This window comes from Halichoeres trimaculatus, unplaced genomic scaffold (genome assembly GCF_033239565.1).
Source record: "Halichoeres trimaculatus isolate MK-OKI-2021-1 unplaced genomic scaffold, fHalTri1.1 fHalTri1_scaffold_24, whole genome shotgun sequence".
In the NCBI taxonomy this organism is placed as follows: Eukaryota; Metazoa; Chordata; class Actinopteri; order Labriformes; family Labridae; genus Halichoeres; species Halichoeres trimaculatus.
Window position 1 is genome coordinate 5,134,101 of NW_027437202.1, and position 16,788 is coordinate 5,150,888.

The 16,788-nt window shown below is 42.1% G+C and overlaps 1 protein-coding gene across 3 annotated transcripts in view; it reads right to left on the bottom strand.

Annotated features, from left to right (window-relative positions):
• LOC141785767 (receptor tyrosine-protein kinase erbB-4) overlaps window positions 1-16,788 on the bottom strand; it is a 218,184-nt gene that overhangs the window by 97,077 nt on the left and 104,319 nt on the right. For all 3 annotated transcript variants that reach the window (XM_074664235.1, XM_074664236.1, XM_074664234.1), the window contains exon 2: window positions 11,289-11,440. In XM_074664235.1, the coding sequence (XP_074520336.1) occupies window positions 11,289-11,440 (152 nt within the window). The remainder of the gene's footprint in view (window positions 1-11,288; window positions 11,441-16,788) is intronic.

A 16,788-nucleotide genomic window follows, 5' to 3' on the forward strand; every position in this document is an offset into this window, starting at 1 on the left:
CCACACTTTGGCTTAAACCTTCTCCAGGGACAAACACTTCCATGAAAGAGGAGTCAGTATTTACGTCAGAGCGCGTTCCGGCAGCTGCAGGACTGATTACAACAGTCAGATTTGATCTGTCTCATCTCTTCATAAAGTGTGAGCGCTAATGCCTGTGTTTTGCTTACAGAAGGTGTTTCCATCCATTTTTCCTCATCCTGAAACGATGGCGGTGACATCACCACCTGCAAAGTGCACCACGTTTCAGAGCTAAAGTACTTCATTACTCTGAAATCAAATTGCCCTAATCTGAGATGGATGTCCTGACTTATGTCTGCACCAGGTGTGTGTGTGTACATACGAACACCTGTGTGTTAGGCGATATGCAAATATCACTTTGCGAGGTACGTGTGTTATTTATTTATTTTGTTGAAAGGGTGGGCTGCGTGTATAAATCAATTTGGCAACGTAATGAAATATAAAATTGCACACATGACAGATGCTGGTTACATAACAAGACTGCTCAATCAGTTTCAATCATAAACAGCCTGTAGGAAGGCTGTGGTCACAACTTTAGAAATCAACTCGTCTTATCCTCAAGTACAGAAGGTTTATGGTGTCTTAGCCAATCAGCAAATGCAGAAGGAAAACAATTTCCTGTCTGCAGAGTGGACAGCAGCCTTAGGCAATTTTTCTTTTACAGCTCACTCACATTCAAAGGCTCAGATTCCCAACACCAGTTGCATCATGGGACACCTAATGATGGGCATGTTGACCTTCATGTCCTCTGAGGTGTATTGTGCAAGAGCATGTATATACGTCGCAGCAAAGATGGGTTACGTCAGTCGCTTTTCAAGTGTGTTTCTTTGACGAGAAGGGGAGAGTCATCTGCATAAAGCATGAGTGTGTGTGCTCCCGTTGTTAGGCTTTGCAACTTTTGATGGGTTAAGGTTTAATTTTATTACAAATTGCCTTCTAGAGGTGATTTAGTCCTTGTGGGTAGGCTTCAAATATAAGTCGACTAATCACTTACCCCAAAACTAGCAAAGAAAACACACAGCATGAGCTACATGATCAAGGAACAACATCCGGTGTAGAAAAATGAAGCCTATCCAGAAGTTGGTGCAGCAGCCACAGACATTGGGAGAAACAATCTAACAAAACCATAAATCAATCTCCCTCTAAGACATGGGGAAACCTTAGTGGAGATCCAGACGGGTTCCCAAAGTGTCTCTTGAGACTGCAACATGAGAAATTTTACTCTCCGCTTCTGTCACAACACCGAGCAGGATAATACAGGATGAAGGAGCCAAGAGGACAACAATAACAGCTGTGTATTAAGGTACAACAGCACTGATAACACGCTGAGTACATCCCTATGCGCGCGTTTAGGGTCTTTAACATTTAAGAGACTCACTCAAACACCACCTGGTTTCATGAGCAAATGTGTCCCGCTTGTGAAAAATGCCAACACCTTGCACACATCGCTTGCAGTTGATGGACACTTACTTTAACACCGTTTGGAAGTGGTATTTAAAGCTGAGTGTCTGCCACAATTCATGGTGATGTGACTCAGTCGAGGTGTTGGCGGTACGAAGATGTTGGAATCATCGGTTTCGTGACTTGAAGGATTTGGACGCACAGCTTGGGAAACATAATGTCTGACCACTTTTTGTCCCTTTATTCTCATTTAGGATTGGCGTGTTATCATATATACATCCAGCTGCAGGCTGCATATTAATGTGTAAGTGGAAGCAATTTCTAAATTATATTCTGTGATGATTATTTAATGTTTGGTTCAGCCAAAGATATTCGAATGCAACAATTTCCCCCTAATGCAACCAGTCAGAGACCAAGAGCCACAAAAATTACCATGGCCACATCACAAACACACTTCCTCTCAAACATAAACGAAAGGACAAAGATGAAATCAAACAATTTCAAAATTTTGAAGTGACATTTATTGCATTTGTAAGCGTGTTTCAATTCATACCAAGAGCCGCGTCAAAGACACATTTTTGTTTCTACTACAGAAGAGACAAAGTTTCATCCATCCATCTATCTAGATCGCTATGAGCACATGTGCGATGTAGAGAAAAGAAACTGAAACTTAAGTATCAATCTCATAACCCAAGTATTGATCAATACTGATCACAACATCAACATACCAATAATTTAGATTGATCGGTACACCACTACTCATACCAAAAATTAATGGATCAAAGAGCCGCACACTGAAAGGCACAGAGCCGCAGGTTGGCCACCCCTGTTATAGAGGAAACTGAACACAAGCTTTCCTCTCTATGTTTGCAGCTGATATTGCATAAAGTCAGCATGCTCCCTTTCTTCTCTTTGCATCTTGTGCCACCATCATCACCCCAGGAGCAGCAGAAATGTGTGACACTGTGAATCCATCATGCACACATTGTAGCCTTAATCAACACTAGATGTCTGCAGACACACCAGAATCCAACTCCTTGGTATGATCGCAAAATAGTCTCATGAATCACTGTGAGTCATGAAATCTTTAGAAAACGTCATAAAAATTCAATATGCATTCATAATGTATCCCACTGCGATGATGCCTTGTCTTCAAAGAGGAGTATGATCTCAGAGCCTGGTTACACAAGCTTCTAAAGCACAGCCAGACGCTGTGGATCGTCTCACAATGTACCTATTCATATGTTAGCAGCAAGTTCACGAGAAGTTGTGTGTGAGACAAGCTCGGAACAAGACAGAGTCAATTATTCATCCGTGTTTTTGCAGCAGAGGGGTTGTTTTTTTGGCCTGGCCTCACCTTTTCCGTGCAGGAGTATGAGGCCTCTTGTTAGTACTGTCAGTGTTTTTCAGGGGGTGCCGGTGGAAAAACAACGACGCTTCGTGAAGAATAATTCGAGAGGACAACACAAACATACAGGTGTTCTGGGAGAAATACTCTAAGGGCTTGGTAATAAAGAGGAGAGAAGGTGGCGTAAAATCCAAACTGACCTGTTGGTTTAAGAATCACAACAGCTTCATTTGGAGTATTCTCTTGGATAGAGGAATCTGATGATTCTTGAGGCTCATACATACATATTAAATGAGCCAACATAGCTGAGCTGTAGAAGTTAAACTCTTACCACGCTTCATTATTAATGCATGATGGAAGAGGAACTTGCAACTTGAAGCAACAAGCACATTCATATTTCATGCAGAAATTAGAAAAAAGATCATATATCAGGGTTATGCTGAGATTTAAACTTCTGCAGCTTCACTTTAGCAGCACTTGATGATGGAAAAGCTTTCACTAGCGTAGGAGTAAATACCCTCTTCCAGGTGATAAAAGTGTTGTATTTTAATAGATATTTGGTGTGTCGAGTCTCTCGGCATTCATCACCCTCAGATATAAAAAGCAGGAACAGCAAAGCTATTAATATATTAATCTCTTCCATTTAGCTCTTTGAAGATGAAGACGAGCGCAAGGCTTTCTCCAAAACCCACAAGTCAGCGACTGCCGAGGGATTTTTAAAATAGTATCCACTAATAAAACTATTTGCACCTGGTAATAAGACGGCACAGGTGTGAGTGAGGGGAGACGCCACGCAGGGTGACGCTCAGTGACTCAGGAGAGAGAAGGAATGCACAGGACCGGTCGTAAAGGAGGGAAAGACACCGCTATTCCTCTCGGCCCCATGCATCTGCCACCATAATTTGCGATAATGACGGCATCCCAGCAGGGCCACTCTTTGCGGAGTGATCCGGAATTGATTTAGTGCATTAATTACGCCCCTGTTACGCTGGTGTCATGGACAATATTTTACAATTTGATAAGCAAAAGACGCGCCGTGGGATCATTTTGATGAATTGCGAGGGACCGGTCGCGGTTCGCCTTTATGGCCGTACCTTTTAATTTAACGGTAATCACTTTTCCCCTCCACGCCGTGGAGGCAGCGCGGCTTTAATTTCACCTCGGAGACCTCTGCTCCGCACCGTGTCTGCTTTGATCAGGCCGACTCAAAAGCAGGCGTGCAGCTGGCCACACATGCGCACAGATGAATGGGGGTGAGATAACGCGCAGCAGGGTGTGTGCATGCATGTCTAATGTGTTTGTGTTTGTGTACAGTGATACGTGCTGTATAAATCTGTGCATCTGCACAGCTACACCTCTCCGCACGGAGGAAACAGCTCCTCACTGCTGCAGGCGATACAGCCCGGCGTAATGAGCATGAGCAGTGTCCCAGCTATACCACCTCCCATCACCCTCAGGGCCAAAAGACACCTCCAAGTGCAAACTGCATGCCCGCAACTCCCACAGGAGTCATCCACCAGTTCTTCTCTCACTGTTAAAAATGCTTACCCCAAACTTTGTATCTTATAATAGATGATAAATGAACTTTTCAGCAGCGCCAAAGTTTCAAAAGACCTCAATCCACTCCAACAAGTGACCAGTGATGCTCGTCTGAGCCTGTGAGCCTGAGCTCAGGGAGAACAAACCCATGGATCCCGTTACAGACTTGCAGATCACCACACAGATTTGCAGAGCCGCAGCAAAAGTCATGTGCATACAGACAGCCAATTTAGAGGCTGGCCTCAGTGGGAAGCTAATGATGTGTATATTTTCAGCTCGAGGAGGAAAAACACTGCAACTTTTCAGCCAACAAATACATGTGCATTTACAGATTGGTCTGACTGTATAGACATGGCACAAACTGGAGCATGGACTCATAATGCAACATTAAGAGATGATCACAGCTGAATAGTGAAAGTTTTAACTGAGAGTGTTTGTGTTGTGATCAAGCGTCTTATCATCAAAGACAAGGGTCTGCAACCTGCAGCTCTGGAGCCTCATGTGGCTCTTTGATGCCTTTGCAGTAGCTCCTTGTAGTTCTAAAAATAGAATATTGAGCTTGATAAATGGCCAGACATAGGCAAACAGTAAAACATCATGTTTTAAGCAAAATTAAAAATCTGTGATATAAAATTTAGGTTTTCTTTCACGAATTGAACACATTTAAAAATGTATTAAATATTTAAAAAAAAGCCTCTGTTATTTTGGCAAACTTTTGAAATTTTTGAGATTGTTTGAATTATTATTATAATTATTTTTCCATCTTTTTAAACCTTTGCAAATTCTGGAAATTTTATTTTATTTTTTTGCAAATAAATAAAATTGTATATTTTCGGAAATTATTTCAATTTCTTTTATATTTATTTTTTTGTTTGTTTTTTTTTTTTTTTAGAAATTTTGCACATTTATTAATTTCTGAAATTTTGGAGATGTTTTTTTTGCATTTTTTTTAATTCCAATCTTTTTTTTTTAAGTTTGTGAAAAAAATATTAAATTCATTTTTTTACATTTTTGCTAAGTTTTGAATTTGATTTTTTTTGTAATGTTCTGGATTAAAAAAAGAAAAAGATAAAAACCAAAACATAACGTTTTAAATTTCATAAATTCAAAAATCTTTTAGTTAAGGTAATTTTTTCACTCGATATTAAGTATGGATAGAATTTTTGACACTTTCTGATTTATTCTTGAAGATAAAACAGATTTTGTGGCTCAGGATTAACTTTAGAGTGTGAGGGCTGAGGCTAAATGGTTCCTTTTAAATTAAAGGTTGCAGACCCCTGATACAGACATGGGAACAAATCTAAGAGTGGATCCATTTACGCATAAGTAAATCGTTTTCACAAGAAAATTCCTGTCCTCTTCTAAGACAGATTTTTCACACATTAAATATCAGATAATTGGAAGGTCACGATAAAGCTCAAAGCTTCAACCTTCAAAAAACATCAAAATGATCATCAGTGATGTATAACTCTGGACAAGGACGAAGCAGAAAATGACAGGTTGATTTAGTCAAAGCGCAGATCAAAGTCAGCCTTTTAGCTGTTGAAGCTTTTCAAAATGTTCCTTTTCACCACTTATCCCTACAAATCCTTGGAACAAGTTAAACATCATATCCAATTTCGTCTTTTCTTTCATTTAATTCTTAACACCTCACACTCCTACTTTAGTTGTACTGATCCAATTATCAGCTGCAGAAAACGACTTCACTCTGGTAAGGAAGTAAATGAAAAATGAATCAAATAAAGATTAAAATGTTGCATATGTAATTTTTCTCTTGGACTTGAACGCCGACATTACCCCACAATTAACGGGCTATAAGATACATCAGAGTCTTGCCACCGTGATCTGGCAGGGTGCTAATTTTCCCAGCGTTAAGAGCTGTAATTATGCCGGCACTGCCGGGAACCCGCCCGGCGCTAACAGCCTCCTGTTTTCAGGCGACAGTCCCAACCTTTTATGAGCTCCTCGCTGGTTCAGAGGCTAATGAAACTGTACGATTCTCACCCCCACTCTCCTACTGTCAAGATCATGGCGTCATTATTTGGAGGAGAGGCCCTGTGACAGCTATTGTGAGGCGTGGAGCACAATGGTGTGAAACATCTGTGGAGAGCAGGAGCAGGAAGAGAGAGGAGGAGCACTTGACCTCCTCCACTAGCCTTGTCCTCTGCTGCTCTCTGTCTCTCCATGTAAATGGCTGCACTCGCTGTGAGGGGAGAGATCTCTCCACAGGCTTGTTCAAAACACACACTGAGGCGGATTTGGACTGACGCAGGGATCTGTCTTAAGAGGAATAACACTTGTATGCAAACACTGAAACCTGGGATACTCAGCTCCTCTGAAAAAACAGCTCAACCCAAACCCTGACAGATCACCAGACTTAAAGCACACTAAAGTAAGTTGCCATATCCTGACTAAATGGTGGATGGATGGTAAACACAGCTGAAGGACAGACACGAGTGGAGTCTGAATTACTGCCTCACAGTAAATTAATAGCATCCCGCCACTCTCACAGACAGAAAGAGCAGCGATCAGATGAGGGCTGAATAATGACACGCGGGGAAGCAGTAATCTCAAACTCACACGCTGATCTCGGCAGGTTGGTGCAAGGACATGAGAAATAAAAAATCTGAGTGAGACGTGACGATAAAACCAAGTATGAGGGTTTTTTGTAATGTTTGGCAACCTTTACCTCCTTTGCATATGAGCAGCAGAATCTGCTCCACACTGGAATCTGCTGCACAATCAGCGAGCGCTTTCATTCGCAGCCCAAGGAAAACGTGGAGGCCTTTGGTGTGAGGAGCCTCTCGTCTTATTTATCGTGTCCTCCGTTGCTTGGCTGCGCTAAACTGAATTCATGGAGCCACACTGCCTCCTCCTCTCCCTAAAAACTGAATAAGAGCTTCTTCCAAACTACATATCTTCTCTTTCTTTGTCTCTCTGCTCAGCTTGTGTTCGCCTGAGATTAGCTCTATAAAGAGTGATGTCGTCGGCTTAGAGAAGTCTAGTGTTTACCTCCCTGACCCTGTCATTCATCACCTTTTATTGCTGAAACAGGACGTGTGTCTTAAAAACACACCTTGACACACACATACACACGCCTTGTCGCTTCAGGCTGTATGGACGCACCCCCCCTTCGTTGCTGCGCGCTCTCAGCTGCAGCCCTGGCACTGCGCCCTCGCTGTGTTTTGCAGCACGAGCCGCCAGATTGATCCAGCTTTAATGAAGAGTCCTTCAGCCTAGGTGACATCATTAGCTGGTTGTGGGCCACTGCGGGCCACTTGGCAGGGCTCCCCCTGCTTCACTTCTGGGAAAATGGGTCATTGTGAGTGACAGACAGACAGCGGCCGGAGGAGCCGGCCAGCAAACTAGATGGAGAATGAGGGGGGATAACGGGCAGCTGTACAGTGGTGCCTGCATTGAGAGAAGTTTTCTCAAGAGAAGAAGAGTTGAAAAGTTTGACCCAACTTATATGAGAGGGAAATTTATGATCTGTCACTGCAGAGTGAACAAAAGGATGTGCATTCCCAAGAACTACTTCAGCGACCTTATGCACTGAGCTCCACGTGTGATGGCTCCTACACTGGATAAAACAAACAAAAGGATTTATCAGGGAGCACAAATTGACACAGATGTGATACAGACCAGGCTATAAAACCAACATGATGACATTTCAGCTCCTCTTACACTCACGCTGAAGGGAGGCAGAGCATAAGGGAGCATCAGATAGATGTGGTCTGGAAGAAAGCTGGACCGGAGGACGGCTGCAGAGCCATCTCATCCATCTTACTGTCAGCATCTCACCAGGCAAAAATCACCAAGTTCATCCCCTCTCTTGCTCTACATTTCTGCACCCTCTAACCCAGCTCTGCCTCTACACACACACACAAACACAGAGATATGCAGAGGAAAACACACAGCCCTGTGGCGCGGAGGCTGAACGTTGTCATTTTAGCGCAGCAGCTGTTTTTGCCTGCCATAAAAGTGAGAGTCCCTGTAGCTCTTTTCTCACTTCTCTATCCTTTCCCTGAACCAGGCGACGTTAGTTCATCCACACTCTGTCCACACATTGGTTCACATGTTCCTCCCAGGCTGCTGCTGTTAAAAAAAAAAAAATACACAACATCGTCCGGGTCTCTTTAGCCATTCCCAGCCGGCCTGCAGCTCAGAATCTGAGAGCATGTGAGCAAGATGTGCGTGCACAGTGTCACTGAACTCTGCATGACCCGGTGTGTGGCTCCAGGTGAAAAGTGAAAATACAGGCTCTTCCTGATTGGTGTAAAATTACATTTTAAGAAACTTCTAACCTCTTTCTAGTAAACATTTTTACATTAAGGCGCTTATGCTAACGTTAGCTGTAGCATTTTGTTTTCTAGTTGAGCCAGTTTGACATTATAACAGCAATAAAGCCTCCAAACTCTAACGTCTGCAGTGTGAATATGGTCAAAGCTTGATTACCAAAACCTTCCATGACAACCACATAACCCTCCAGGTTCCTGACCCCCCTCACATCCACTTAACAATCCCCAGATGCCTAATTGTTTTCCCTAACGATGCTGCGTCTAATGGGACTGTTTATGGTGTTCATTTGATAGCGCTGGCCCAGTAATTAGACTACACCTCACTTCATTAAACAGCAGGAGGCGAAGAAGGAGGAGGCAGGGGGAGAAGAATATGCACACGCAATAGCACAAATGCAGTCCTGATGATACACACACACACGCTTCAGACCCTGGAGTGCGCTCCATAAGGGAGGCATGGCGATGGCACTTTGCATTCTGAGTGCTGCTCATTTAGCTGCAGCGTCTCACAGACATTCCTCCCATAGTAATCCTCACTAGTGCCTCTTATCATTAGCTCCATTGTATCGGTGTACTGCAGCATGTTGTTCTGGCAAAGGGCTTCAATCAATATCCATGAGTTCTCTCCCAGTGAATTACACACTGAGCTCAACACTGGTTACATTTCGTGACACCCTTCAGATAGGAGAGTCAGCAAAAGAGGCTGCCTTGGATGCAAATTTTAATAGAGAAAATCTTCCAGCTAATTCATAACACTTCAAGTAATAAGATCTAGTATGTAGTCTAATAACTTCATATCATTGTAAACAAAGGATCCATAGCTCTGCATACAGCATCAGTCTGTGACTGCCTCTGTCCATGGTGCTGAACTTTACAGTGCAGTGCTCCTGCAGCCTGAGCTCTCTCCATGGTCCTGAAACTCTGCACATGTTTATAAACAATTGTTATGGGTCTAACAGTTGTCTCAGTGATTTTAAAAACTATACTGTATGCTCTGTGTTAATTTTTCAAGCACCAGTGTTGTAGAAATTTCTCATTTAATACATCTGGATTCATTTTGTCCCAGCAACTTTGAGAGTGCTGCTTTTTTAGTACTAGATAAACGTGAAGCAACAGTGGCTACATTTGCATGCAGTCAGCAACCACTTTATATTTGGAATATTTGCTATAATCTGGTTGGGCACAGTAGGGATGGGGACTTTTCACATTTAAAACAACACAGTAGGGATGCTTAGTTCCCAATTTTTGGTACTTTTGTGTGTTGATGAGGTAATAGATATTAATTTGTTTAATAATAAACTCTCAAAGGTTTTTTAATTTAGCATATTCATTTCTAACAATATAAACTAGCAATGCTGTCTTCATGTCCAGCATAGATAACAGCCTACTCGGCGCATGTCCTATTCGCAAGGAATCTTGGTCTTTTAAGAACAGGAAGTCTGCTGTGCTGCTGCTATTAATGCCGCAGTTGCTATGGATACAATAAGAAGAAACGAATATTGGCGCACATTGCGTTATGTAGTTCTCCATGCACTGTCTTGATCAGGATACCATATAAACAGGAATAACCCTGTTTGCGCCTGATGTAAACAGGTTATTCAAATGTTTCAAGAACTAAAATATTGACTTTAACCCAGATATTGACTGCTTGTTAACTAACAAGTGGAAACTGAAGCCCCAAAATTCTCATCTCTGTCCATGGTGCTGAAATCCCAACCCTCAACTGTTTCTCTGTCTGTCTCTATCCATGGTGCTGAATTTCAACACTCCCTGTCAGTGCATTTTCATCACTTTATTAACCGTCCTAATTCTGAGAGCGTAATTTATGCACGACTTGGTGCCAAAACAATCCCACACTGCATTGAAAAAGTACCGTCAGATCGGCACATGCACTTTTTTTTTCTTTTTTTGTGTTAACTGTTGTACTACACTCGGCTTGTCAGAGCTGATGCGAAATGATGATTCACGAGAGTCTGAAATGTCAATTTACTCCTCACTATGGAGTACGACTGAGTGTCTGCTGTGTAGGTAGTAATGAATGAGAGAACAACAGAGGGAATTTGCAAACAGCTTGTTTGTCTCTGTCCATGGTGCTGAAACATATTTCCCTGGTTTTATCTGATATTTTCATTTAAACACAGAGTTTCCATAAAAAGATGCTTTAAACAGTGATGGACAAGTACTAAATAGTGAATACAAAACAAAGGATTGTGGTATTGAGCTGCTGGGCTCAGAGAGTGTATGTTTTATGTTTATGTAATGTGAAAAATAGTACAAAGAAATGCAGGGACTCAACCTTCTCTCTCCATGCTCCTGAAACGTATCTATTGCTATCTTTAGCGCTTATGGCTGCAGTTTACAAGTAATTTCTCTACCCATAAATCCGCCTGTTCTCCTTAAGGAGTAATCCATTGCTCATTTTGACCAGTCTCAGGGTGCTCTCACAGCCGTGGCTTGTTTTCTTTGTTCTGATTCAGAAAACAAAATGATCCATTGTTGCATTTTCCCCTCGGCTCTTTTCTGTATTCACACTGGAATATTATAAAGTAGGCCAAAGCACACACTTTTGCAAAGCCATCCTTGACTTTATGAACACATCTCATGCGAATTGATCACGCTTTGCATTTTGGGAGGCTGGTTCATGGATGCTGTGTTTGTATACAGTGTGTTATATCGATGCATACCTTGAGGAAGGAGAGGTTGCGGTGTCGATCGATGCTGGTGATCTCCAGGTTGCCCATGACCACTTCGCAGTTCTCGTAGAGCTTCTTCAGGGTGCGGTACTGCTGGTCCAGGTCGGACAGCGTGCTCAGCTTGTTCTCGGTGCCGGGACAGACTAAACAGAGAAACAGAAAGCGTTAAAATGTGACGACTTATTTAGAGAGTCGAAACTCAAAAAGAGATGTTCAGATTAAAATTCACAGAGCGTGCTTTGAGATCATGAACAGGAAGTATAGTTAATGTTTTTTGGTCATTCATGACCACGATACTCATTATCTTTAAATGCCAACAGGGAAGCTAAAGCTAACCATACTGTAGCTGCTTAATACAATGTTGTACTTAAAGGTCAGCTAATCCCTTAAACTTGCTATTTCTGTTGTAAAACTGATGAAAGAATGATGGAACTCTTTCATTTTTTAGATATTTTGTCGACAGAACCCTGATTTTCTGAGGTTTCTGCAACAAAACCAGGCTGTAAAGCACGGATCAATGACTGCTGTTGGAAAAAAGTCCTAACAGGCAAAATAATGATTGAAAATGAGCGAGAGAAGGAAGAAGAGATATTCAGAATCAGGGATTTCAAGGCTAAGACTGTGAAATGTGTGAATGTGAGAAGCAGGAGAGGAAGGAGAGACGAAGAGGGAGGACAGAAAGGGTCTGGGAGATTACGTAAATTGCTAAAAAGAGAGCAGAGTGTGCCAGACGTGACCCTCAACAATGAGGGAGCAGCCTGAGTCGAGACTTGGGGACGGACAAGTGGGGTTAGGAGGGGTGGATATCATTTCTCCGAGGCAGTGACCTACAGTCTGGGTCTGGCACCGGCACACCGTTTAATCAAAGATATTCAAATTGCATTGGTTGACCTTTGCAGAGGGTTTCACTTGGAGACTCAGCTGACGAGATTACGAGACTTTGAAGTTATTATAGTGAGTGGAAACAGCTCTATTGGTGCGTGGGAAGGCCGAGCAATTAGAGGCAGGAGGATGTCTCTGTTGGTTTTACAGACACAGTCACGAAAATAAAGCAGAAACACAATCACACAGCTGTTGCACTTCTCTGATAACTACTCATATCCTCTGGCAAACATCCTTCTGGTGGTTCACGCTCAGAGAAATGTCACAGAAGTCAAACGTCAAGTGTCTTTGGGTGTATTTTCCTCATTTGAATCCTTGTATTCTTCACTGATTGTCGTTCCAGCCATGAGGAGCTTTAGAAATTGATGTATCTCAGAATGATTGTCTTGCAGGGCTTCATGGAGAAGAAACAAAGCCAGAGTTGCTATTTTCTGTTCCAGGAAGTTGCTGTTTTCTGTTGTCGCACACATGGGTGGATTATCAGATAATCCATCCCTGGGTACAGCCGTGGAAGAGGCCCTGTAACTGCACTGCTTCAGAGAATAACTCCCGGTATGTCTCTTTCTGGCTGCTTTGTGCTTCTTTGTGGTCACTTTGAATTTCTTTGTGGTTGTTTTGGCAGCCGCGGATCACAATCTGTGATGTCAAAAACAACAAACTGCCCAAGCAAAGATTCTGTAAATTGTTCTATTCATCCAGACTGCTAAATAATAAATGCTATCAACTAATGCACAGACTCCCACTGTAATTAGTTCCTCCCATTTCCACCCATTAAGCTCCCTCTCCGTCCCTGCCAGCCTCTCTTACCAGCAGCAGCCAGTCAGTCAGTCAGCCTCCCCAGCCTCAGTCCTGCTACCATCTGCTCCATTCAGCTGGCACCATCACCGTGTTACTATGGGCACGACTGGAGCTTTGTGTGTCCTTGTGTAAGTGTGTTTGTGCGAGTGTGGTATAGGAGTTTGGCTCAGAGCGATTAAGCTGCTCATTAAAGTTTGTCCGGGGTTCAACTTTGGGGATGTCTGATTTTTGGATTAGGGTTGCCAAAATCTGCATATGTTGGCTGGTTTGGTCTGTTACAGGGATCGAGTAAATATGACTGCATGCAGTTCAGCATTTTCACAAGATAATTGGACTTAAACTTAAAACACTTTTAAGTGCTGAACTTTTTTTTTTTTTTTTTTTTTATTGGTGGAAAAAAAAGAAAATTACAAATGGAAAAAACGTCACCTGAGAGCACAAAATCAATTTTTCAAGAAAATAATTTCAAATTTAGCAAAAAATAATGTTTTCTTGACTTGTGTCCTTACATACAACTATTTTTTTTTTAGTTTTAAATAATTTCCAACACTTTCTGTAATTATTTCAAACACATGTATGATATTTTAAGTATATTGCTTAAATTTTAAATTATATTTCTCTGTTTCCTCTATCTGAGAAGTACGTCACGGCAGGAACTGATAAACAGTACGTAAACAAAGCCCCTTTAAAGGCACTACGCAGGTAAAATTTAGCACTGAGAAGCTACATTTGTCCCGTTTGGTGAAGAAAAACAGTTTCTTGGATTTATTTTGTACAAAATATTTGTTACAACGTCACAATTCGCGGACACGCCCTCGAGCACATGGACGTGAGTTACGCTAATTAGAGTCCGGTGCTTAACTACGCTACGAACCGAGTTTATCAAATTTACGAGTTGTCACGTTTCAAATAGCATCTCTACGTAACTTTAAATAAATAAACACCAACCTCTTCACTTTGCAGCTTGTAAAAGTGGTCACAAACCAAGAAAAATAGAGTTAAATACCTTACGTTTCCTTCTTCCCGTTCCTTTGCTTCAGTACTAACGGACGCCTTCACGTGAGCTACTGATTGACGTTGGAAGCTAGTGATAGAGGCAAGTGCTCATGGGAAACGAAGTCTTTTTCCCAAGATAGCCCTCAAAGCGGGTTTTAAGTGTATTTATTGTTAAAATTTATTTAAAAAACGTACATTATCATACATTTGGTTCATTACTGGTGCTGTTCTCTTTTTTTGAAGAAGTTTTTCAAAACAAAACAAATGAATCAGTCCTCAACTAATCAACAATAATAATCTTTTTTACCCCAATCCTCTAAAAACACCTACTGCACATTTTCCCCAAACTAAAGCTCATTTTTTTCCACATCTAAGCACCAATTTCAGAAAGACAGGACAAAAAAAAAGAGGGAAAGAGAAAACCAATGGACTATTGCATAGTTGAACCTGCCCCTATATTGGACAACATTGAGAGCTCATAAACTCCAATATTGCTTTATGGATCGTTGGCTCGGCAAAGACGGCCGCGCTTCCTCTCCTCTCCTCTGTGATCCTCCATATTGCTGCGGGTGTGTGAAACAGAATGGCAGTGAGGGGACCTGAGCGATGGTGATAAATGAGATTTGCTGACCAGACAGCACACACACATGCACACACACACACACTGATGAGTTATTATTAGATGAGATGATTTAAGGGCAGCTACAAACTCAAAGGAAGTTGGTGCAAGAGGCTCAAAACTGCTCGGATCGATAAACGAATGTGCGTGTAGGGGGGTTATTTTGAAAGGTTAGCAAGCGTCTGTAATAATCCGTTATTGAAACCTACTCGCAGGTGAGTTTACGTCGGTGTGTGGCGATAAAAGATCAGAGGGGAGAGGTGAAAAGTGGAGAAGTCTGTGAAGCCAATATCAGCAGATGAAAACACACAGACAGGGAAAAAAAGAGAAATGGCCTTCAGTACAGGAAGAGAATTGAGAGAGAAGGAGAGAAAAAGATGGATGGAGATAAAAAGAGAGAAACAATCTTGTATTTGTGAGTGGGAATGACATCTCCGAGCATTAGCATTCATATCAACACACGCTACTGTAAACGCTCTCCTCTCTGGGCTTATTTCAGAAGTGTCCACATCCATCTGCTCCACCTCTACCTCGCTTTCCTCTTAATTCCTTTCTCTCTCTGCCTGTAGCCATCTATTTCTCTGTCTCTGCCCTCTCCCCTTCATTCCTCTTTCTCTCAGGCTCAGTGGTGGATGATGTAAGTATTGAACCATTGCCTTTTCTTTCCCCCAATTAATGCATGGGGTGACCAGGACCGTGTTCACTTGATGGCCTCAGAGTGTGTGAAGGTGCGTGTGTGGGTGAGTAGATATGTGTCAATCAGAGCGACTGAAGACAAAAAAAAAAGTATGAAGAAAGAAAAGGAAACACAAAGAAAGTAGGGCAGGACAGAAAAAAGCTAGAACTGGTCACAGAGGCATGACTTTGAATTGAGGGAGCTCTCTGTAATTTAGGCAAGAGCGGGAAAAGAAAACAAGAGAATAAAAACAAAGAAGAATAAAAGAAAGCCAAACTCTTGGTAATTTATGTAAAAGTAGAATTGTTTGGGATTTTTCTGTCTTCAGCTGTGAAGATACCAAACTCTAACGACTCGCTGCTTTTACTTCAGAGTCATTTCCTCCGTCTCTTATGGATAATGAGCAATACGGAAAGGATAATGATGTCTTTTCATTCACGTTTGTGGTGATATCCTTAAGTCTGTGTGTGCGACTTTCTCTAACAAAAGAAACTTCTTAACTGCATAACCCAGTTTTGCTGCCGGCTAACCCCTCATAGTCCACTTTTTTTCTCCCCTCGCTGAAACGGGGAGAATTTAATCTTCCCAAAATTGAATTACAACTTAATCCTGTCTCAAAACATTCCTCCTGGAACACACAGGCGGGTTTTGTGGACGGTGGAGCGTTTCTAGAAAGCTGCTGTGTTAACTTCAGGGAGGACAGGTATGAGTTTGCATACATGAGGGTTGAAGCTTGGCGCTTTGTGGTTCATTCAGAATGAAGTGAGAGGAGGAGACGGAGAGTTTTGTCCCCGCTTATTCTCCCTGACATGTTGCTTGATCTCCTTTCTCTCTTCATCTCTGCTTGTCTTCTCTCTGTGTCTGATCTCTTCTCATGTTTCTGTCCTTCTGTTGCAGAAAGACGCTGAGACTTTTCTTTTTCTTTGCACTTGTAAGACTTCTACCACATGATCACCAGTATTTGATATGCTAGCTGGCTTCCTCCACCACCACCACCACCGTCCTCATCCTCTGCTCAGGAGCCCCACACGCCGACTGATGGAGGTGGTGCTGACGCGGCAGCTGCGGGGCTTATGGGCTTTCTGTATTTTTGATGAAGAGTTTCACTCCAAAACGAGAAAAAGCACCTCATCTGAGAGCCGGCTGATAGTAAAAGTTAAGTCCAGTGAGGAGTAAATGAATTCATAACCTCTCCAAGGTTGCCCTTGGTTAATAGAATTGTAATACTTTTACAGATAGTTAAAATGAATCTCAATTTATGACATTTCAGGTCTTTTAGATACATCAGTGATGTATAAAAAGCTCTTTAAAGGATCCCATGTGAGCCCTCATAAACCGAATGAGACAATTCGCTTCATATTTTAGGAATTAGCTCAGCTCATTTAGCATGACTAGAATAATAAACGACTAACCTTAGAGGCTAAGTAGATAGAAGTGATTTTACTTCTGTTGGAATTCTGCAAAAGTGCCTTTAACTCTCACAGGGACTGGGTTAATCCAAGTCAGCCCTCCTTTCTAAA